General features: G+C 46.4%; 1 protein-coding gene, 1 non-coding gene and 1 pseudogene across 5 annotated transcripts in view; all 3 read left to right on the top strand.

Annotated features, from left to right (window-relative positions):
* The first annotated feature begins 565 nt into the window (after window positions 1-565).
* The window catches only part of ATG16L1 (autophagy related 16 like 1), a 47,012-nt gene continuing 25,436 nt past the window's right edge, over window positions 566-22,141 (top strand). For 2 of the 4 annotated variants that reach the window (XM_060105848.1, XM_060105850.1), the window contains exons 1-9: window positions 566-834; window positions 4,705-4,798; window positions 8,990-9,095; window positions 9,811-9,884; window positions 10,744-10,995; window positions 14,637-14,702; window positions 17,116-17,202; window positions 17,875-17,931; window positions 18,826-18,928. In XM_060105848.1, coding sequence (XP_059961831.1) covers window positions 720-834; window positions 4,705-4,798; window positions 8,990-9,095; window positions 9,811-9,884; window positions 10,744-10,995; window positions 14,637-14,702; window positions 17,116-17,202; window positions 17,875-17,931; window positions 18,826-18,928 — 954 coding nt within the window. In that variant the 5' untranslated portion in view covers window positions 566-719. The remainder of the gene's footprint in view (window positions 835-4,704; window positions 4,799-8,989; window positions 9,096-9,810; window positions 9,885-10,743; window positions 10,996-14,636; window positions 14,703-17,115; window positions 17,203-17,874; window positions 17,932-18,825; window positions 18,929-22,141) is intronic. The other 2 variants (XM_060105851.1, XM_060105849.1) reach the window with 2 other exon arrangements.
* Window positions 11,729-12,368, top strand: LOC132494665 (large ribosomal subunit protein uL22-like; annotated as a pseudogene).
* On the top strand, window positions 19,907-20,182 carry LOC132495532 (small Cajal body-specific RNA 6). The gene has a single exon (XR_009533265.1). It is a non-coding gene; the product is annotated as a small Cajal body-specific RNA 6 (non-coding RNA).

Raw genomic sequence — 22,141 nt, 5'->3', positions numbered from 1 at the left:
TTAGGACTTCGAAGGATACCAAGTGTCTAGGTAAGGTTAGGCTTACTATGTACAGGCGCAGTGTGAATTGTATTATATAGGTTATTACTTTTAATCCTCACGACAATCCTGTGGGATAGGTATCATTCCTTCCCGGTTTAGGGATCTTCCCCATTTTACAGATTAGGAAACTGAGGCTTAGGGATGCTGTCACTCATCTATAGCCACACAGCTACCATGTGGGGAGTTTACTTCTGCTTGTAAACTGACATGAAGAAAAGGGAGGCAGGCTAAGAAAGAAAATATAAAACGGGGAAAAGCAAGCAAAGGAAACAGCAGGTGGGCGGAAGCCACCCTTTTGCCTTTTCCTTCCTCCGCCCCCGATCCCGCAAGGCCGAGCCTCCAACGTGGCCCGCACGCCTCCTAGCGGCCGCATCTCTGCTGCCGGCACTTCCGGCCTCGGGATGCTATCATCAGCCAGCGCCCTGAGTCGGCGCCGGACACGTGCGTGCGTGTGGCGTAAGACGTCGGATGAGGAGGCGGGCTTTCTGGCTCGGTCCAAAGCCATTTCCGTCAGGAACCGGAAGTCCGTCCTGGATTGCATCGGGGGAGGCCTGTGCGTGGACCTGAATCCTGGGGCTGCTGGTCCTTCCGCGCCCGCTGGTTGCCTCATGGTGCGGGCCGCGGCCGCCAGCCCCCGTGCGGACCGGCGGCGCTAAGGCGCCGGGGCAGCGCGCGACATGTCGTCGGGCCTCCGCGCCGCCGTCTTCCCCCGCTGGAAGCGCCACATCTCGGAGGAGTTGAGGCGCCGGGACCGGCTGCAGAGGCAGGCGTTCGAAGAAATCATCCTGCAGTGTGAGCGGCTGGCGGGCCCCGGGAGCAGGCGGGCGGGCCCAGCCGAGGCGTGCGGGGCGCCAGCGGGAACCCGAGGCCGAGCCCCCCGCGCCGCCCGCGCGCCTTGAGGCCGCCCCGGGTACCCAGCGCCGTGGACCCCCAAACGCCTTTTTAGATCTTTTCCTCTTTCACTTTATCCTTGGGTGTGACTGTGGTGGGTTTTCCTCTTCAGTTGGGTATTCTTCACGGGCAGGCACCGTTCACGTCTGTGTTTGTAAATCCCAGCAGCTCACACAATGCTTGTGTTACTTAAATAGGCCGGTTCCAGAAACATCCTGTTTCGGGCATCGTGTTACTGAAACGGGCACTGACTTTAAGCAGTAACTCGCTCCGTTGCCGTCGTCTTCAGAGTGTGGTGAAATGTTTGCCTTTCATTCCTGAAGATCTGTTGTTCTTCCTGCACTTTGGTGTTCTTTGACAATTACATATTACAAATCTTGAGTCTTAACGTACTTTTTAGTTGGGACATCACAGTCTTTACTGTGGCCCACACCCACCCCTGCTGCTGCAATTTGAGTACAAAAATGTTTGTGCCCTTAGATGCCTTCTAAAGAGCATTTCCTTGCCCCCCGCCCCATTTTACCAAAACTGACGACACATTTGGGGGAAGAAACGGGGCACACTTCGGACCTCTGGTTCCGTCTACCCCTTGAAGTAAGCCTGCAAATCTCAAATCATGTAGATGATGCAGTTCAGTGTAATAGTAGGTGCCCTTTGTTGAATTCTGATTGTGCTAAATTTATGGTTCCTGAACTTACCTGCACATTAGAATCAGGTGGGGATCTTTTAAAAATTACAAAGCCCAGGGCACATCCCAGACCAAAGAAACCCCATTAGTACAGGTGGGACACAGGTGTCTGTATTTCTTGATGATCCCCAAGTAATTCTGAGGTAGAGACAAGCTTTAGTGCTGTCGTAAATATTTGGCATGTGTCATTTCACTTTATCTTTCCGAAAATTCTGTGAAGCACGTCTTGTTGCCCTTTATACAAATGAGAAAATTGAGACTGAGAGAGATTAGGTCATTTCTCTGGGGAGGTACAGCAGATTAATGGTAGGGCCTGGATTTGGACACAGACTTGATGGCTCCTGACTTTTTTGCACTTCTGCCTTTCTCATTGGGTCCCCCAAGAAACGGCCTTCCTTGCTTTCGCTGAGCCCATCCTCTTAACTAAAATGGGGAGAAAAGTGGATGATGAATGTGCCACTCCTGTGCTAATTCCTTACGCTGTTAAGAGGCTGGCAGCCCAGTGCTCTTTCAGAAAGCCAGAAGCACCGGAAACTCCTTGCTGAAACGATTCCTCATGGGTTACATAAATTCAGGTCATTGGGTATTTCATCATCTGCTTATTCTTTAAAAGCTAATACACACTGAAAGTCAAATTGGGTTGGAGGTCTGACGACACTCCCCTTACCAGCCTCACTTACCTGAGTCTGGGTTGCTGCATCTGTAAAATAGGGGTGAAGCTCGCCTTGCCTGCTTCATAAACACAGTGCTGTGCATGTAAGTGCTTTGAAAGCCATCTACGTAATTGTCTATACATGGAAGGTGCTTGTAATCACATTGACACAATTGAATGTTTTTCTGCACTTTGAAAATGGACATCTTGAAGGGGTGGAGGATGTTTGAGGGAAGTCAGAAAGACAGGTCAGTCCTGGAGAGGGAACACGTCTTAAAACAGCTATAGTGAGTAATGCATGCCCGGGAGCTAGGAGAGGAGGCGCAAGAGGGCAAGACAACCTTGGCCTGTTAAAATCTGCAGTTGAGGCAGGGGATTGACAGTTGGGAGATCACTTCTAGTTTGACTGGAACAGCCTCACTCTTCATTCCTCGCTTCCCAAAGCAGTCAACCAGAGTTTCCTGTTCAGTCCTGCCTCCGAGCCTGAAGAGAAAGATGAAAAGAGGCTATGGGGACAGCAGGTGGCCTTTGAGTGAGAGGAACTTTTAAGAAGGATCCCTCTTGAGTACCTCATGTCTTTGATATCACAGGGCACCTAGCTGTAACATTTTGAAGATCTTATTAGAGCCCTTTGACACTGGTGAACATTCAAGGTTGGAATCACTTCCCTGTTCTCTTGAGCTAATTTATTAAATTAATATTGATGACGATAGTGTTTCTGTTTCTGCCCAGGATTTCCATTTTTAGATATCAAGAAGTAGGACTCAACTCTTTAAGAGGAAAGATAAGCTATTCTAACAGGTATAGTCACTAGCATAAACCCTCTCCAACGTTTGCTGTGAAGCAACGCTAATCTCAGACGTTTGGGATCTGTGAAAGCCCCCGGCAGGTGTGGGTTTTCTGTAAGTTTCCCGTGGTCACTTTCTTGTTCTGCTTTGTGCACCCCCTTCCACTTCTGATCTCACTGGCCCCCTGCATGCATGTCATCTCTTGCCCTGACTTTTCTTTTGAATTTCTGCACTGTGTTCCCTGTCACATTTATTAAGTTCCAAGGACTCATTTTCTTCCTTGAGCTCCCTGCTCCTGTGTTCTCTGGCATGTTAGGATCTTGCACCCAGTTGGACGAGCAGGGAACCTCAGAATAACCTTTGACTTCTTACTAATTGATATCTGTTCATGTCACTGCCTGCTTTTAAAATCTGTTGTTTTGCTGTTGCCAGTAAGAAGAGGTCTGAATTTCTCATCCTGCCCTTTCATGTGTTGGTGCAAACTTTTATTTCTAGCCCCTTACTGAACAGCTCTCTGGACCTTCTGCTTGGACTGTCTGTCGTCTTCACCTGTGAAACTATCTGAGAAAATGAGTAAAAGTTCACTCTTCCTTTTTATACTTGACCTCCACCCCCACCCCCACCCCCATTACACTTTTTTAGCTCCTTGAGGTCAGGGACTCTGGTTTGTATTTGTATCCCTAGTGCCCTGATCTTAGATTAAATATTCCAGGGACTCCCTGGCAGTCCAGTGGTTAAGACTTGGCCTTCCAGTGCAGGGGGTGTGGGTTCGATCCCTGGTCGGGGACCTGAGATCCCCCATGCCTCGCAGCGAAAAAAAACAAAACATAAAACAGAAGCAATATTGAAACAAATTCAATAAAGACTTTTAAAAAATGATCCACATTAAAACTTTTTAAAAAAAATTCCAAATGTGGGGCTTCCCTGGTGGCGCAGTGGTTGGGAGTCTAGTCTGCCTGCTAATGCAGGGGACACGGGTTCGAGCCCTGGGCTGGGAGGATCCCACATGCCGCGGAGCGACTGGGCCCGTGAGCCACAACTACTGAGCCTGCGCGTCTGGAGCCTGTGCTCCGCAACGAGAGGCCGCGATAGTGAGAGGCCCGCGCACTGCGATGAAGAGTGGCCCCCACTTGCCACAGCTAGAGAAAGCCCTCGCACAGAAACGAAGACCCAACACAGCAAAAATAAATAAATTAATAAACTCCTACCCCCAACATCTTCTTTAAAAAAAAAAAAAAAATTCCAAATGTAATAAGGTAAGGGTTTCCTCTCTTACTTAGAGGTGCATAGCACTTCGCTTTTCCATTGTGTTTTGGTATGTTTGTTGGCTCTTTCCCGGGTAGAAACAGGTAGCTGTGGGAGTAGAAAGCATGGGCACGGGGGCGTTTTGGAGTGATTTTTCATAGGTTCCTTTGTCTGGGCTGCCTGTGCTTGGACCAGGAAGCGTCTAAGGAGGGCATGTGCCTGGAGTTTGGACAATTGCTGTAATCGGTGGTAAAGTACAGTGCCTAGTACTTTGATACCTCGTAAAAGTGAAACGTGCCCAGTCATCTTCTGGTTATTTCTTTGGTCCAAATCTTTATAAGATCTTAAGTAGTAATAAAGCATACCTGGGTTGTGATAACTTTTTCTTTCTTTGCTAGATAACAAGTTGCTGGAAAAGTCAGATCTTCATTCAGTGCTGGCCCATAAGCTACAAGCTGAAAAGCATGACCTACCAAACAGGCATGAGATAAGGTATTCTGAAACGATCCTGTAGTATTTGTGTCTCCTTTTTAATTGAAATTCGTCTCAGTTCAGTTGTCACTTCCCTGATTTTGAAGCAAACCAAGTACTGTGTTTGTGCTCCACTTTTTGTCAGTTCCTTTCAAATAAAAACTTCTGAAGCCAAATAACTAACTATTTGACTTGTTTTTTGAAGCTATGTAGCTACCCACCTAGAAGGCTCATCATCAGTACATGTGAGCTTGAGAAATTGCTTAAGGCGAGTAACCAGGCCAGTTCCTCCTGTAGCCTGCCAGGGTTCACTTTTTCTATATAATCAGACAAGTAAGCATTCTTGAGCAGATTTACATAGATCTTGTCAGTACAGGATTGACTGGCCTGTAAACATAAGCGCTACAGGTCTATGTGATCCTTTTTAGTTCAGTGTTGTTTCCATGTATCTTAGTGTGCGGTCAAACCAGTGGGTTGCAGAAACTTTTTTTTTTTTTTTTTTTTTTTGAGAAAGATTAGGCAGAAATCTGCATTTTATAGGAAGGGTAAGTATTGCTTCACTAAATATGTGAGTATGTGTTCATGGTGGGGAGTTTAGTATCTTTACTTGGGTCATTCATGTGAACTATCTCTTTTTGAGGGTCATGGTCCAAAAAAACCTTAAAGCCATACTTCATCAGAGTGGCTTAAATGGAATCATTCTAGAGTCTTACTGTCCTCCTTTTCCATTTGTTCATCACGTTTGCATATTAAATTTTGTGGTTTGTATGGGAACAGTACCCATTATTGCTCTAAAATCTACAAGCTTTTTTGCATATCAGCTACCATTTAGCAATTGTAAAAACAAAGCTGACGGTAATTTAAGATTTTAGGAAAAAAACAGAAATGCTGGGTGTAGCTTACTTCATTTACTCCTGTAGCCATATCTGCTAACTACTTGCCATCCGTGTTTCCTCATCTGGCGAGGTAGTCTCCAGGCAGACCGGAGTAGAAAGAGGAACAGATGGCCCGGCCTAGGTTCCATTTTTGCTTAAGAACAATTCAGGAGATCGTGCCTAGCTGTGGTCCTGGGAGGCCTTCTGCTGGATTTAAAATATTAGTTGCTGTGTTCTGGTCAACTTTAGGTGTAGAGAATCCATTTCGCCCTTTTTCATCTAAATTCAGTCAACTGAAAACTTGAAACATTTTATTTCTATCTGCTTAGCCTCTTGGTGACTATATTCCTGCATCCTTTATCTGTCAGCGAAACTCATTTGCTTGGAAAGGCACAATAAATAAATATACAACATTCTTTTAACTGAGTATCACTGGGGTGGTAATTTAACTGGAAGTCCATCCTTCCTGCAAACTTGTGTTCACAGTCAGGCCTCTTCCTGACTGCCTCGTTTCTATTAATGCTCTCCTTAGTTTCCAGAAGTCAGCTATGATTCCTTTTTCCCTTGGTGTGCTGCCCCTCCCCCTTTGCAGTCACCCAGGCCTGTTGATTCTTTGCCCACAGTGTCCTGTGCATCTGTCCCTTGGTTTGCATTTGTGTGCCACCAACTTCGTTGCTTATCTATGTTTCCATCCCTAGACTGTGGCAGAGGTCTCGTTCACTGAGTCATTTTGTGACTACAGTGTGAGCCAGGCACTGGGACAGAAGACGGGGATCTAATTGACTGCTTTCTCTCTCTGCTGGGCTCTCAAGTCCTGCCCATCCCATTCGAATTAATCTTAAAAAACACTGTGCTTAAAAAGCTTTATCTCATCAATTATCTGACTCCTCTCTTCAGTGTTTTAATCTCTTTGCTTACTGAATAAATCAAAGTGGAACTCATCCCTGGGAAATAGTTGATTCCAACAGTTTCCTAAGTATGCTTGCTAGACCACAACCTCAGAGATTTGTTAGAAATGCAGAATGTTGGGCCTCACCCCAGAGCTCCTGTTTCAGAGACTCTAGGGGTGGCGCCCAGTAGTCTTGTTTTAAGAACGCTTTAAGTGATTCTGATGACCTCTAACATATAAGAACCACCGCTTTAGTGGCTACTCAGTCCTTTTGAACTATCCGAGACACCCGGGAGCATGTTAGAACTGCAGATTATTGACCCTTTTCTTCATCGACCTGATGAATCGTTCTGGGATGGGGCCCAAGAATCTGTTAAAACCTACTCTCTAGGTGATTCTTTTTTTTCTGCTTAGTGAAGCACTGTTATTGGGCTTTTGTAAGAAGTTTGACTTTTATTTTATTGTGAATAAAATTGGAAGTGGTAAAAGGCTTTGAGCAGAGGAATGAGTGCCCTGTATCCTTGCCGTTTCTCAGGATTCTCTTCAGCTCCTTGGAGGAACAGACTAGTTTTATGTTTTGCATATTTCACATTGCTTTGCATTAAAATAAGGGGATTTGATAAAAATTATTTCTTTTCCTTCTAATCCCCATATGCAATCAACCACCCAGGCCTGTTGCTTCTTCTGCCTAATTTAGGGTGGTTTCTTATAAGGTATGTGCCGCTTTCTAGTCTCTTGGCTTCTAGTTCATGGGCCAAGATTGGGGAAGCACTATGTTGCCTCAAAGAATGCAATATTAGTGTATCTTAGAGCATGTAAGAAAAATGCTTTTAGAGATGGAGGGTAGATTTAGGAGGGAGCATCATTCTGCTGCCTTTTCCCTCTTTATTTCTTATCGGTCATTGGGAAAAGATAGTGCCCCCGCCCCCGCTTCAGATGGTGGCATCCTAGTTTGCCAGCCATCTTCCTTTTCTCCAGCTGTGTGCTTTCCCTGGGCAGTGGTTTCAGCTACTCACTGTAGTCTGATAATTTACACTTGTAGCTCCAGCCAAGACCCCTCTCCTGAATTACAAATCCACAGTTCTGTTCACCTGCTGTTATTTCTGAGATAGTATGCAAACACCTGCGAACTTTCCCAAATTCCATTGACTCTCGAGGTGGCCTGAGCTCCGTCCGTGGCTTTAGATACATCTGTTTGCTGGCACCTTCTGTATGTCAGCCTCCAGCTTGGACCTCTTTACTTGAAGCTCAGACTCTTAACAATATGCAATTTCCACTTGACATGCCCACTTGGATGTCCACGGTGAACTCACTCTTCAGGCCTCCCCCGACCTCTTACCCCAGTCCTTCTGCCTCAGTAGGTGACACCTACCTTTGGCCAGCCACTCAGGCCAAGAGCCTTGGAGTCATCCTCGACTCCTGTCTTTCTCTTATTCCCCACAACCAATTCAAAGGCAAGTCCTGCAGTCTCTCCAGAGTGGATCTAGCTAGGATCTGACCACGTCTCACCGCCTCCGCTGCCGTCACCTTGTCCTGATCTGCACTTTCTGAGTCTGGAATATGTAATAGCTTGCTGACTGGTCTCGCTGTTTCTGCCCTTAACCCCTGCAGTGTGCTCTACACCCAGCAACTGTAGTGATCGTTTCAAAACGTAAGTCATTCCGCTGCTCAAAACCCTCGGCGGCTTCCAGTCATGCATAGGAAAAGCCACAGTCCTTGGGGGCCTGTGAGGCTCTGCGTGGCCTCCCCGATCCTCCCTGCTCCCACTGCCCCGGGCGCTGCGGTCACACTTGCCCCCAGCCTCTCCAACACTTGCCGTTCCCTCTACTCACAGGGCCCCGCCCCCGGGCCCGCATGGCTTATTCCTCACTCTTTCCAGTCTTCAGTCAAGTGTCACCTCTCGGGATGCCTTTGATTACCCAACATGGAACAGGAGCCCTGTCGCTTTGTTCCCTTCTTTACACTGCTTAGTTTTTCTTCACAGCACATCTGACCACCTGACTCCATCCATCTACTCGTTTGTTGTCTGTCTACTCTTAGCTGATTGTAGAGCTTCCTGTTCCCTGCCTTCTCCCCGCTAGGCACCAAAACGGTGCCTAGCACAGAGCTGGCACTCAGATACTTGTCGGGTGAGTGGACCTTGTTGTCTCCTCCCCGTTTACCTGAACTTTATTCCGGAACCCATCCTTTATTCCTGATGCAGCTGGTGGTATGGGTTGTGGTTGGTTGGTTTTACCCTGTGTCTCATATCTCCTACTTTCTACTTTAGGTTTGTAGTGACTTATAACTCTATTGGCCTGGAGAACTGAACTGCTCTCTTGGCTATGTTGTCATGTACAGGTTTGAAATTCTAAAGTTATTGTTCCAGTGCCTGATTGAAGGGGTCTGGGTCTGATTTTTTTTCTCTTGTTTGCACGTTCTCTTCATCTGCCTGGTTGGGGCATTTAGTCCTGGACATGATGGTGCATGGAATGATAGTCAGCTGCAAGAAATGGCCCAGCTGAGGATTAAACACCAAGAAGAACTGACTGAATTACACAAGAAACGTGGGGAGGTAAAGATAGCTCCTCTCCTCGTCTGTCTTGGGGGTCGGGGGGTGGGGCAGGCACTCCCACTGGAATTTGCAGCCATCCTGGCTACAAACAGCATCACCAGCTCTATCTGTGGGAATGAAACAACAGAAAAGATGTGAGACCTCTGTCAATAGGTGGGCAAGCCATTGAGATAACAACCAGGTTGTCATGCTCCAAGATGGCATGAAAGGTATAAGTGGAGAAACATAGAAAGAAGCTTACTCCTTGATTGACTGAAAGTCTTAACTAATACCTTCATAAAGCGTGAAACCTGTAATTTCAGAAAAATTCATTAGGAAGAATCAAGTCTTGGGCTGTGTTTACGCTGGGTGGTGGCCTAACGGCAAGTTATGAAAAAGTGCAACTTACCATCACTTCAGCTGAATTGATTATCAGCTAAAGACTCGGAAAAGGTAGCTGGGGTGGAGGGGTAGCCAGGCGTTCTCAGCAGGAACCTGGCAGTCACCTGGAGCGTTGCTCGTCTATCCAAGGCTGCCTTCAACAGGGAAAGCGCACACCGTGCCCCTGCGCAGCCCCGCTGGCCCTTCTCCTCTTGGCCACCCAGCTCGTTTCTTCTTGGTGCCTTGGCCCCACCGCACAGGCACCTGTTTTTTCTTTAAAGTAACCTGCAATTATGAGTTTCCAACTGAGGTCCTAAAATCTCTTGTTTATGAAAGTGTTCTTCTTTACCCCCAGTTAGCTCAGTTGGTGATTGACCTGAATAACCAAATGCAGCAGAAGGACAAGGAGATGCAGATGAATGAAGCCAAGTGAGTAGAGAGCACGCTGCCTTCGGGACTGGTCGTGGGATCTCACTCCCTGTTTCACTGTACTCTCGTGAGCGGGGCCAGTGGTGATCGGTGGCAAACAGTAGCCACACTGGGCTCAGCACAAGTTTCGTTTCTGTGCATACATAGCCTGGGGTCCTTTTCTACCCACTGAGGATGGAAAAGGCAAGAAGAGTGCCCTCCGTCCTCCAGGGCCCCAGCACACCCCTGAGAAGTCAGCTTCGCTCTTGGAAGTGTCCCTGAGGCATTCACAGTTCTCCCCATGGCCGTTGCCTGGGGGAGCAGGTGTCTTCTGTGGTGGGGATGGGACCAAGATAGCCCAGTGCCTGGCCATTGGGAACGGGGATGAGTTTGTGGGCAGGGTTGTTCTTGATCTGGGAGAAGGCTACCGGACAAGATAAACGGACTCCAAATCCTAGGATCTTTGAGCTGGAGGGGAGCCTGGGTTTCATCTGTGCCTTTTCCCTTACTCTGCAGAGAGGGCTCTCTAGAGGCTTAGAAAGGTGGGGAGCCTGCTCAGGCGTTCACACTCAGTGAGTGGTAGAGAGGATGGAATGCACAAGATACCCAGCCTCCTTTTAATCTCCCATTACAACGCTATTTCAGCATCAAAAGCTCCCTCTTGCTTCCCATCCTGCTTTTCTGAAAGGTACTTTAACTAGTCATTCATAGTCTGGATGAATTTTGCCCTAGGTGTTTCCTCTCCATTAATGGGATTGTCCTGTAAACCCCTGGGGCTGGGCTTGGCCAAGTGAGGTGCCTGCTATGATGGCTGAGGTCATTGTTGGTGCCCAAGCTCACACAGCTCTTGTGCAGTATCCCTCTCCCGTCGTGTTTTCAGAATCGCAGAATGCTTGCAAAGCATCTCTGATCTCGAGACCCAGTGCCTGGAACTACACACTAAGCTTCAGGACCTTGAAAGAGCCAACCAGACCCTGAAGGATGAATATGATGCCCTGCAGATCACTTTCACTGCCCTGGAGGAGAAACTGAGGAAGACTACTGAGGAGAACCAGGAGCTGGTCACCAGATGGATGGCTGAGAAAGCCCAGGAAGCTAATCGCTTAAATGCAGAGAATGAGAAGGATTCGAGGTGGGAGATGAATCGGCAGTCAGTGATTTCCATTGTTTAATAAAGTCGAACCTAGTTCTTAGAAAAGAAAGAAACCAACCTGGCAGCTCTGACCACAGGGTGGGGGCACCAGGAAGCACTAACAAAATTAGAAATAGTGGTGGTGGGTGTAAAGGAGATTTGCATTTATAAGAACACTCTTACAGCTGAGCAAAGGATTACCTCCCAAAAGGGCTTTGGCCCATGGCTGTTTTTGCCAGCGAATTCTTTCCGTGTTTCAAGAAGAAAAGCTAGTTCTTGAACAGTGTAAATTAAACCAGAATTAGAAAATGCTTATAATCCCACCCCCACCCCACCCCCGCCACCCCATTTCGTAAAACTATTCCAACCCATAGCAAAAACTCTGATCTGGCTAGTGTACAAGAAGACCAGCCTCACTAGGAATGAGTTCAAAAGGTTAGAACATTTTATTTTAAATCCCCACATCAGTAGTTTAGAATTTGAAAAGATTATTGTAGTTTATCTAAAAGAATAAATACATGGAATAGGAAAGAGCCTTAAAGAATAACAAAGAGCCCTAATCTTACCAAATAATATGTGCAAAAAGATTTCGAAATCTGTGTAAAAACGGAAACCAAAAGGTAGAAGTAAAAAATGTCACTCTCTGCTGTTTGTTTTATGAAAAATTCCTAAGTAGGAGTATTGGAGGACTTTCTAAACATTAAAAGTAATGGTAGCTTTTCCAGTAAGCGGCCTGAGGTGACCTCTAAAAATGGTTTGCTATTCACTTGACCCAGAAAACCCCACAAAATCATGCAAGTCAAGAGGTTCAGATCTTCATGTTCACTTTAAGAACACTTGTGAAACTGCCCAGGCCATTAAGGGTGTGCATATCCGAAAAACCACCAAGTGTCTGAAGGATGTCACTTTAAAGAAGTAACGTGTGCCGTTCCGTCGTTACAGTGGTGGAGTTGGTAGGTGTACCCAGGCCAAATAGTGGGGCTGGACACAGGGTTGGTGGCCCAAAAAGAGTGTTGAATTTTTACTGCACATGCTCAAAAACGCAGAGTAATGCTGAACTTAAGGGCTTAGATGTAGATTCTCTGGTCATTGAGCACATCCAGGTGAACAAAGCCCACAAGATGCGGCGCAGGACTTACAGAGCTCATGGTCGGATCAACCCATACATGAGCTCTCCCTGCCACACTGAGATGATCCTTACTGAAAAAGAACAGATTGTTCCTAAACCAGAAGGGGAGGTTGCCCAGAAGAAAATGATATCCCAGAAGAAACTGAAGAAACAAAAATTTATGGCCCGGGAATAAATGCCGCAAAAAATAAATGCAAATAAAAGTGAAGAAAAAACACCAAAAAAAAAAAAAAAAAGTAATGGTAATAAAGAATGGACTGTATAAAAATTGTAGGTTTCTTAACATCGAAGAACACTATAAAACAAGCAAATAGGCTATGCTATTATAAAATATATATCCTTAGTACAGAGTCAGTAAGGAACAGGTGAGCATTCAGACAGAGGGATGTAAAGCATAGATAGTTCATAAAAGAAGTGGACGAGCTCAGTGAATCTGGTAAAAAGGACTGTGGGGAGGAAGGTGGGACGGGCCTCTCACATTGCTGATGTGAAGGCTGCTTCTCTAAGCAGCCCCTGGAGGGCCCCGGGGATGGCAGGCATCTGAAAATGGTTCCCACTTGTTGGACTTCATCCTGAGTGATGAGGTTTGTTCACAAGTACGATTTTGTGATAGTCCATTATTTACAGTAGTGAAAAATTAGAAGCGGTATATCCCTTGGTGGGGGGAAGAAATTGTGATATTTTCATACAGTGGGATTTTGCAAAGTCTTTTCAAAATATATATATGTCTTAAGTTTGTATGAAGAAAAAATGAGCTGTCCTTATATTCTTTCTGTCTCATGTTTAAGTAAAATTGTGTGGCTTGCATGTGGAGCTCTTAGACAGCTTAGGGGTGGTAAGGACACCGGGGTTCCCTGGAAGTCATTGGGCTCCGGGCTGAGAGCCTGCCTGAGGGAGAAGTGGGCAGGCGTGTGGTTATGCAGAGGGAGAGCCCTTGATCATCACCGTGGACAAGAACAACCCAAACTTTCTAGTGAAAATGGGGGGTGAGGCACATTACATCCTGCCCTTGTTCCGTCCTTTGGAATGCTTTCCTAGGAATATACCATTGCACGTATTACCATCTGATTGCATGTGTGGGACCTGGGGATTCTTTTCGTTACTTGACTCAACTAGTTCCTCCTTCTTAGAAGCCTCCCCCCTTCCTGCCAATTTCCCAGATTAGATGTCCTTCCTCTCCTAGCAGCTTTTGTTTACCTGGGTCATAGTGGAGCACTGTTTTTTGAAATAGCTGCTTGTGTTCCATCTCCCTCGCAAGGCTGGGGTGTGTCCCCACAGGCAGGCACGGTGGCTGCTGTGTAAGAAGCTGTCAGCATTAAAGAAGGACGTTTCTGCTGTTGTAATGAAGGCTGGGCTGCAGGTGTTTTTACTCCTTGCAGACAGGTGCCTTTCCTTTAGAGGAGTGTTACACACCCCGCACCTGGATTCTGCTTTCCCCTCAAAGACAGTTTATAGGTCATCTATTCCAGCTAAGAAAAATTGGTTAACCTGTAATTTTGGTCACTTGTCCTGTAAAACTGACTCTTCATCTTCAAGGTATAAGATTAAGAGTGTAAGGCACTTTTTCAAGCTAGAGCCTCATCCCATCCCAGATTCTGATGTGCCACCTACAGGCCTTTGCCCTATTTTGAGAATGATCACTATGGTAGAAACTTTTCTAAAAACTTAGAAAAGTTGTTTTTTAATATAGAAAAAATTTTAAAAATTCCAGCAGAACTCTTGACCTGAGCTCGGTAGCAGTGCTAGAGTTCTGGGTTGGGGGTCCTCCACAGCGAGGGCAAAAATGACAGGTAGAGGTGAACTTGCCATGGAAAAGAGAGGGAGACCAAGTTTAAAGGTTAGGAAGCTCCTGAATTGAGGACTTGGGAAGGAAAGACAAAAATGGTTCTGAGAGGGGAGAGAGTGGAAGCGACTGCTGACCACATTAAAATTTTGCTGCAGCCAGGACTTGCATGTCCAGCCCTAGTAAACTGAAGCCTTGTACATTTTGATGACTCAAGAATCTCACAATACCTCAGTTTCCTCGTCTATAAAATGGGAGTCATAGTACTTAACCTCAAAAAGTTTGTTATAAGTGTTAAATGAGTTAAATTCTGTAAAATAATAAAACCATGCCAGGTACAAGTAAATTTTTATTACTATTCATGCTCTTGATATGTTAGTGTGAGACTGTTTACTTCAGAAAACTAAGTCTCGACCATGACTAACCCTGGATAAACCTGATGCATGTTTCTGTCCTGAGAGGCCCTGGGTCCCCACAGGCAGGCTTCTCCGTTGTTGGTTCACTGCTCTCTCTAATCCCTCCTAGGGCTTTGCTCTGAAATCCATTATAATAGGATCCTTGCTGAAGTTACAGTTGTGGATTTGGGACTTCAGGTATCTAGGGTAGTTGTTACTTTAAGTGCATTGAATATTCAAATGTGTTGCTAGTAGTTTTTTGAGAGCCAAAACCCCATGCTTTCTTTAAGTAGACATAAATAGTGGGCTTTTTTTTTTTTTTTTTTTTAAATAGGAGGCGGCAAGCCCGGCTGCAGAAGGAGCTCGCAGAAGCAGCAAAGGAACCGCTCCCAGCTGAGCAGTGAGTAGAGATGTACAAATCAAAACTTTGCTCGTAGTAATTTGATTTGCTATTTTGAAATAGTCTTATAATATTCTGTTTCTATAAAACCATTTTACAAAATGTAGAAGGAAAACGAAAAGACTTAGGGCAGAAAATAAAAAACACCCATTACCTTCCAGAAAGTTGTTCCAGTTTATACTCATTAGCTGTGAGTGTGAATTCTGACTTCCTCCACCCTTAACCAGTGACAGCCTCGCTGTTTTCCTGTTGAGACCGACCTGTTTTCTGCCTCTGGTTGGAGCTGTTGCAGTGTGATGCTGGGCTGGGGTTCTGTCTCTTGCTCTCTTCTTGGTTTGTGGCTTCAAGTGGAGCTTGGGCAAACCTTTGAAGCCTAAGTAAAAACTGGGATCTCCTGGAACAAAAGCAATTGAGTCAATATGGCGTTTTTCCTAATCTGGAATTGGGTGGAGGGTCTTCCCTGAGATTTGAAGCTTTGTTTTCAGAGCAGTGGGTATTTTAGTGACTAAATTCCCTTTGCTCTGGTTCAGGATGTGGGGTCTTCTCCCTCATTGAAATAGATTCTGCAATATAGTGTTAGAGTTACGATCTTCTATTTTTTTAAATGTTGCTTGCTTCCTTGTAAATGGAGGGGAGTGGTTTAAATTCACTCAGGAGTCATCTGCCAGACAAAGGTCTTGATTTATAAGAAAACAAATCTCATACCAAGCCTTTGCTTTAGATGTAGCCTATGTGCATAATTTCTATACTCTTCACATGTAGAAAATGAATCTCAGGTGTATTTGCCCAAAGCTACAAAGTAGCTAAATAGTTGACCTGAAAATGAGATTTGGTTCCTTAAAAATAACAGCTTATAAAAGCATTATTTGTCTGCCTCTTATTGGCCAGCATAAACAGGTGACTAGGTGTAGAAAGGTCCAGCATCCTGCCCCAAATCACAAAGGAAGTGGCAGAGACAGGGTGGAAACCTAAGGGTGTCTGACTATAAAGGCCTGTTCTTAATCTCTGTTCTTTCCTAAAAGTAGAGTTTCTAGGTGAAAGGACATTAACACCTTTGAAAGGTTTTGATAACGCGTTACCAGATGCTGGTATTTTCTCGTGGTCCTGGGCCTTTGCACTGTTCCAAGTACCTTTATAACTATGCAGCTCTATCTTAAACAAACCATTTACATAGGCTCCGCTCACGTTCATTACTCTTGCCATCTCTGCTGTTCTGTTGTTACCCTTGGGCGGACACAAGTGACCCGCAGACCACAACTGAGAAGAGAAGAAAGCCCAGCCTGTTCTCTGTCTTCAGGCCCGCCTTTGTTCTCCTCTAATCCTGGCCAAGACTGGGTTCAGTTACACGGGACCCTAGAATCAATAGCCAAGGAAAATAAATTTACTTGAACTTGGTTTAACTTACTTGGTAACAAGTTCTGAAGTATATATTTACATAATCCAGATAATTAATCGTGGAAAAATCTCTCAAGTTCTTATGAATCCAAACATTTGGTAATAAAGTCTTGGGTTATTAGATTTTATTATTTTACTTCTCCATGAAGATCGCAACTCGGTAGGAGGTCATTAAGACCAAAATAATTACTTGCCTTCCCCGCAACCAGGAAAACAGGGAGGAAGAGGAATTCCAGAGGAGCTTTGCATCCGGTGGGATAAACACCAGCAAAGGAGCATGGGCCTGTGACTTGACTATCTCATGTATAGTATAATGGACTCTCTAAAATGTCAGAAACAGCAAATACCCAGAGTTATGCTTAAACATAAGCCTCAAGTACCTAGAGTCAAAAATGAATTATGTTTAGATTTTGCTTTCCTGTCTTTTACTATTAAAGTAATATTTAGAACCGGGTTGTTTATGTACCCGTTGACTTCATTGCCCTTTTAGCAGTCCATTTTCTTATTGACTTGGATCTTCTCCCTATCCTGGCATTTTCTTGTACGCCATAGCTTCCCCTAGCTGTTCTCTGTGTTATTCAGCCCGTCTCATGGGAACTGTTTCGTAGTGAGTGCTGCAGTCCAGTTTTTGGCATGCGGGAGCCCTTTAGCTACAAACCAGCCTTCTGATGAGAAAAATCTACCTTAGTACTGGTTATGTGATTATAGGCTTAATAAGCCACTATTTCATTGCTTTCCAAGTGGGAGCTGTGTTTGGACCTAAAAAGAGCAAAAGCTCACTTCTAAAGTTATTTTCAGTTGGAATTCTGGATTTGACTTGAACAGATTGTTTCTTCGCTATTGCTCAGACAGCAGCTCCTTTTTCTCCAGAGAAGCCTTGACTGCCTCTGTCACAGCCAAGTCACGTAGGCCGTGTGTGATTAGGAAATGGTGTCGGTGTCGGCCTTTGCAGAGCAGACTCATCACAAAGCTCCTGTTCAGCAGAATCAAAGACTCAGCCTCTTGCCCTTCTTTCCAGGGATGATGACATTGAAGTCCTTGTGGATGAAACCTCCGATCACGCTGAGGAGGCCTCTCCGGTGCGGGCCGTCAGCAGAGCAGCCACGTGAGTAGACGGGCTGTGCCCGGGGCGGAGAGCTCGAGCAGCCGCCCGGCAGCATGTTTGTGGGCGGGGCCAGGGGACGGTGCGGCGCCCCCAGCTGGAACGTGCAGCCCTGCCCGCTCAGCCGTGGGGGGCTCGTGGGCTCCAGGGTGTCTCCGTCTTTCTCGGGTCGCCTCTGCTTAATAGGAGGCTAGCCGTCCCTTAGTGCCACCACCAGCTGTGAAGAGAAGCAGAAAAAAGTGTAGTGGCTTTCTGAAAGATGGACCTTGTTAGGCAGGGTGATTGTTTAGATCGTACTGCTTAATTCTTACTAGGGCTCCAGGGTATTTTTTCTTTTCTTTTTTTAATTTGCCAAAACAGGATGAAAAGAATGGGATTGGTCATTAACCACTAGAAGTTGTCTTTAGGTCACTTAGACAGTTCATCCTCTAAAGCATTATTTCCAGGGAAGTTAATTTAGTGCTAGGGAACCGTATTTCTTTTGAAACTTCAAGGCTGGGTTTTCCCTCCTACCTTCCCAGTGCTTTCTGGTGGTTCAGTACTGTGAGGGGCTCTCGGCTGGGGTTTGGGAGCTCATTGGGAAACACACTCCCAGGTACTGTTGTGGACTGTTTTTGATTGATAATTTGGGCAAAATGTTTCTAAGGTTTAAACCTATCCTCCCCTCCTCTTTAGTAAGCGACTCTCGCAGCCTGCTGGAGGCCTTCTGGATTCTATCACTAATATCTTTGGGTAGGTTAGAAAACCTTCACCTTTCCTTGTTAATATGTGTATAAATATACCTGAGTACATGTACATGATTTGTTGTCATTTTTTAAACGTGCGCCAGAATTTCAGTGCAGAGTATACAGATGCCTTAATTTCAGCTTTTCATTTAGCTTCTTCCTTTTTTCCTCAACTTCCTTTTTCTTAATCTCGCTGCGTGCTGATCTCTGGCCTTCCCCTTTAGTCTGTCCGAGTCTCCCCTTTTGGGACATCACTCTTCTGATGCTGCCAGGTGAAAATATTATCCTCTCTTAGCCCAGCATGCAAGTGTGGGTCGTTGATAATTATGCCGATCACTGCTTCACTACACCAATCATCACGTGTACGTGTGCTAATAACCAGGATGCTTTGCATGCTCCTAGGAATGCTGTCTGCCCTCTGAGACGGGCGAATCGGCTGAGCTCTGTACAGTAATCAAGCCCTGGTCGCTCTTTCTTTTGGCATGTGTTCAGCTCCACCTTGACCACAAGTGTACGCTGAGGATGACTGTAACCAGGCATAGGAATCACCTGAAAATAGTTTTATGAAAATGCCAACGAGCTCCCTCTGAGCTAGCGGTTACATTAAGTTGAGAACATGTGTAGCTGTTTGTTGGCGGGGGCGGCAGTTGTTCAGGATTGCTTTTCAGTGTTGAGTTTTGGAGTCCGTGAGTGAGCGAAAGGGAGAGTACGGGTAAGTGCCGGCTGTCTTTCCAGTTGTCACTGAGTGAGGTTGCTTCTGATTTGGGGAATCGTTCTGTGGTTTGGAGGGTCTAGAAGGGAAGAGAAGCTATTGATAAAAGATGTCTTTGAATCGCTTCTGAGAGTCTGGTGGACAGTAAGCCTGTGCCATCCTGATGTTTTCCTTTATGTTACTTCTTAGGAGGCGCTCTGTGTCTTCCTTTCCAGTTGCCCAGGATAACGTGGATACTCATCCTGGCTCTAGTAAAGAAGTGAGGGTGCCAACGACTGCGATGTGTGTCTTCGTAAGTACGATTTATCCCCAGAGCCCACCAAGCTTCATAAAGAAACAGAGCCTGACAAAGGACCCTTTCTCCTGCTGCAGCTAAGCTTTCTATTATTGTTTTGTTCATATGGAACTTTTGTACCTGTTGGCTGTCTGATAGAAAGGATTGATTCTATTTTGATAAGCAAAGCAAAATTGCTTTGATAAGGTAAGTAAAATTAGTGTATTTTGCTTCTCTTCAGAGAACAGAATTTATTTGCAGCCACCCTCTGTAATGTAGGACTGGCTGAGAGGATGGGTAGCGTGAGGGGGTGGGGCAAGGGGAGGGCTCATTTGGGATGGTGAGGGATTAGAGAATAATACATGCCGTTGTTGTTACCCGTCGGCTCCAATTTAGAGTTGCTAGTCCCTGGTCTGTTTTGGAAGGTCCGTAGGGCAGCTCTTGGCTTCCCAGATTATACTCAGGTCCATGTGACTTCTGACCATTAGGAGCACATAGCTGGAAGCCGGAGACACTCCTGGGCAGAAGCCACTGTGATACCACGGCTGTCAGCTGGAGTGTGGAGCTGGGTCCTAGTACTAGAGGATAACCCGGATCCTGGCTGGGGTAATTGAGCGGACATGCAACCGGCCTGGGGAATTGTAGAGTCCCTGGCTCAGGGCTAGCAAATGGGGTGGAGGATGGAAGAATAGAGCAAAGCCCAAATCGTTGGGTTAACTCTTGGGTTTCGTGGGGTGAGTGGGAGGAGCTGACGTTCGGGGAGAGAAAGGCTTGCTGTAAAAGTGGGACGGAGTTTATAGGGGGGGGAGCTTTCAGTTCCAGGCGTAGAGAGGCACTTTAATGCTTATTTCCATACGGTGAACTGGCCGAGCGATGAGCCACCTCGGTCGTTGTCAAGAGAGTCCTGCTGTGGATGGGGAGTGGGGCGGGGGACCATTAAGGCCCCTTCCCGCTCCACGCCCGTGCTTCTCTAACAGGGCTGGTGGGCACCTCGGAGGTCAATGATGATTGGTAAAAGGTCTGATTGCACTTCATGTCACATTCCCTTCCCTGCCCTCAGCTCCCAGCAGCCCATTTGTTCCCTCCTGGCACATTTAAGTTGTGTGCATGGGGTCATGGAGCAGCTGACAATTGGGGATTCGGTCAGTGTGTGTCTCTGAGAGTGAGCGGTGCACAGCTGACAGGCATCCAACAGAGCCGGCCGTACAGGAGGTTGATGAGAGGCAGGCGTGGCTGTGGTGGTGCATGACCTCAAGTTTTCAATCTGAGACCTCCAGGCAGGGAGGGGGCGCTACAGAGGAGACGGGACCTCCAGGGTAGAGAGGGGGCGTTACAGAGGAGACGGGACCTCCAAGGTATAGAGAGGGGGCGTTACAGAGGAGACGGGACCTCCAGGGTAGAGAGGGGGCGTTACAGAGGAGACGGGACCTCCAAGGTATAGAGAGGGGGCGTTACAGAGGAGACGGGACCTCCAAGGTATAGAGAGGGGGCGTTACAGAGGAGACGGGACCTCCAAGGTATAGAGAGGGGGCGTCACAGAGGAGACGGGACCTCCAGGGTATAGAGAGGGGGCGTCACAGAGGAGACGGGACCTCCAGGGTAGAGAGGGGGCGTTACAGAGGAGACGGGACCTCCAAGGTATAGAGAGGGGGCGTCACAGAGGAGACGGGACCTCCAAGGTATAGAGAGGGGGCGTCACAGAGGAGACGGGACCTCCAGGGTAGAGAGGGGGCGTTACAGAGGAGACGGGACCTCCAAGGTATAGAGAGGGGGCGTTACAGAGGAGACGGGACCTCCAGGGCGGGGAGGGGGCGTTACAGAGGAGACGGGACCTCCGAGGCAGGGAGGGGGCGTTACAGAGGAGACGGGACCTCCAAGGTAGAGAGGGGGTGTTACAGAGGAGACGGGACCTCCAAGGCAGGGAGGGGGCGTTACAGAGGAGACGGGCCTGTACGGAGGGAAAAAGCTTGACCCCCGTCAGACAGCGGTTCGGCACTGGGACACGAGCGGGTGGAGAGAGAGCAGATCCAGCAAAGGAATACTCCATCATGTTGATATTCCAGTCAGTTCATGAGTCACATGCTCCATGTTTCAGGCACCTTTCTCAGTCCCAAGCAAACGTGAAGATCAGATTTTGTATTCCCAAAAGGACCTTTTAGGCAAGTGATGGATGACAGGTTGATGGGTCTAGTATTTATAATTCATGTATTGCAGGGTCCCCCGCCCCTGGCTTTTGATGATGGAAACTTTCAAATATAAGCAGAAGTAGAGAGTCAAAGAACTTCCTGGACATCCTCCTGTCGGGCGGCTTCAGTCAGTCACGTTTGCCAATCTTATCGGCCCCCCACCCCACGCCCACACTTTTGCTGGAGCAACTTAAAGCAAATCTCATAGTATTTCATTCATAAGTATTTCAGTATCCATGGTCTTTTAAGAGAGGAGATTATAGTCATGGCTAGTATCCTCTCTTCCCATTCTGGGATGGGGTGCTTTTTATTTGGTTTCCTTTCTCATCTTGAACACAAATGCCGCCGCCTTTTCAGATCATGTGTTCCAATATGGATGCCATTCTCAGACATCTCCCTGTGAAGAATTTAAGTTCTGCCAAAATAACACCTGCTACTTTTGTCGAAGGCTGAGTCATGGTCGGGCACATTCCTAGCTCACGAAACCTGCAGAAGTCCATTTTCATAGACCAGCAAACTGAGGCTTTGGGAAGTGAAGGAACTTGGCAGAGGCCTCACTGCTAGTACACGTAGTGCCGTGTTGTTTCCAGAAAGAACTACCTGGGATTCTACTCTTAACACTGATGGGTGGCAGTGGGACCGGCATCTCCTCATATCAGGATGTATTCGTATTAGGGAGACCGAAAGAAAAGCTTTTTAAAAAACAAAAGGCTTTTTTTAAAAAAAAAAAAAGGTCACGAGAAGCCATGCTATACCTTAATTTGATACGTAGTTTAACATGTGGTATTAATGCAGTCTGGGCCAGAAGAGGCAGTTAACCATAGGCTTACTTTTAAGCTCTTAAGGTCATAGTACAGTATAGATTGAAATTACATTATTCTTAGAAGAAGGAAAATGAATGCAAAGACAAACTTTAGGCAATTAGTTTACACAGATTTTGAATGCTTTTTAAGAAGGTTGCACTGCGTTTAAAAAAATAGAACTGTAACTATAAGAATTTAATGATAATAGAATCAGGAGACCCTGGGCTAGGAACCCAAGTTTG

The sequence above is a fragment of the Mesoplodon densirostris genome, chromosome 8 (assembly GCF_025265405.1).
Source record: "Mesoplodon densirostris isolate mMesDen1 chromosome 8, mMesDen1 primary haplotype, whole genome shotgun sequence".
Classification (NCBI taxonomy): domain Eukaryota; kingdom Metazoa; phylum Chordata; class Mammalia; order Artiodactyla; family Ziphiidae; genus Mesoplodon; species Mesoplodon densirostris.
The sequence above is the reverse complement of the archived record's forward strand: the minus strand, read 5'-3'. Positions and strand labels throughout refer to the sequence as shown.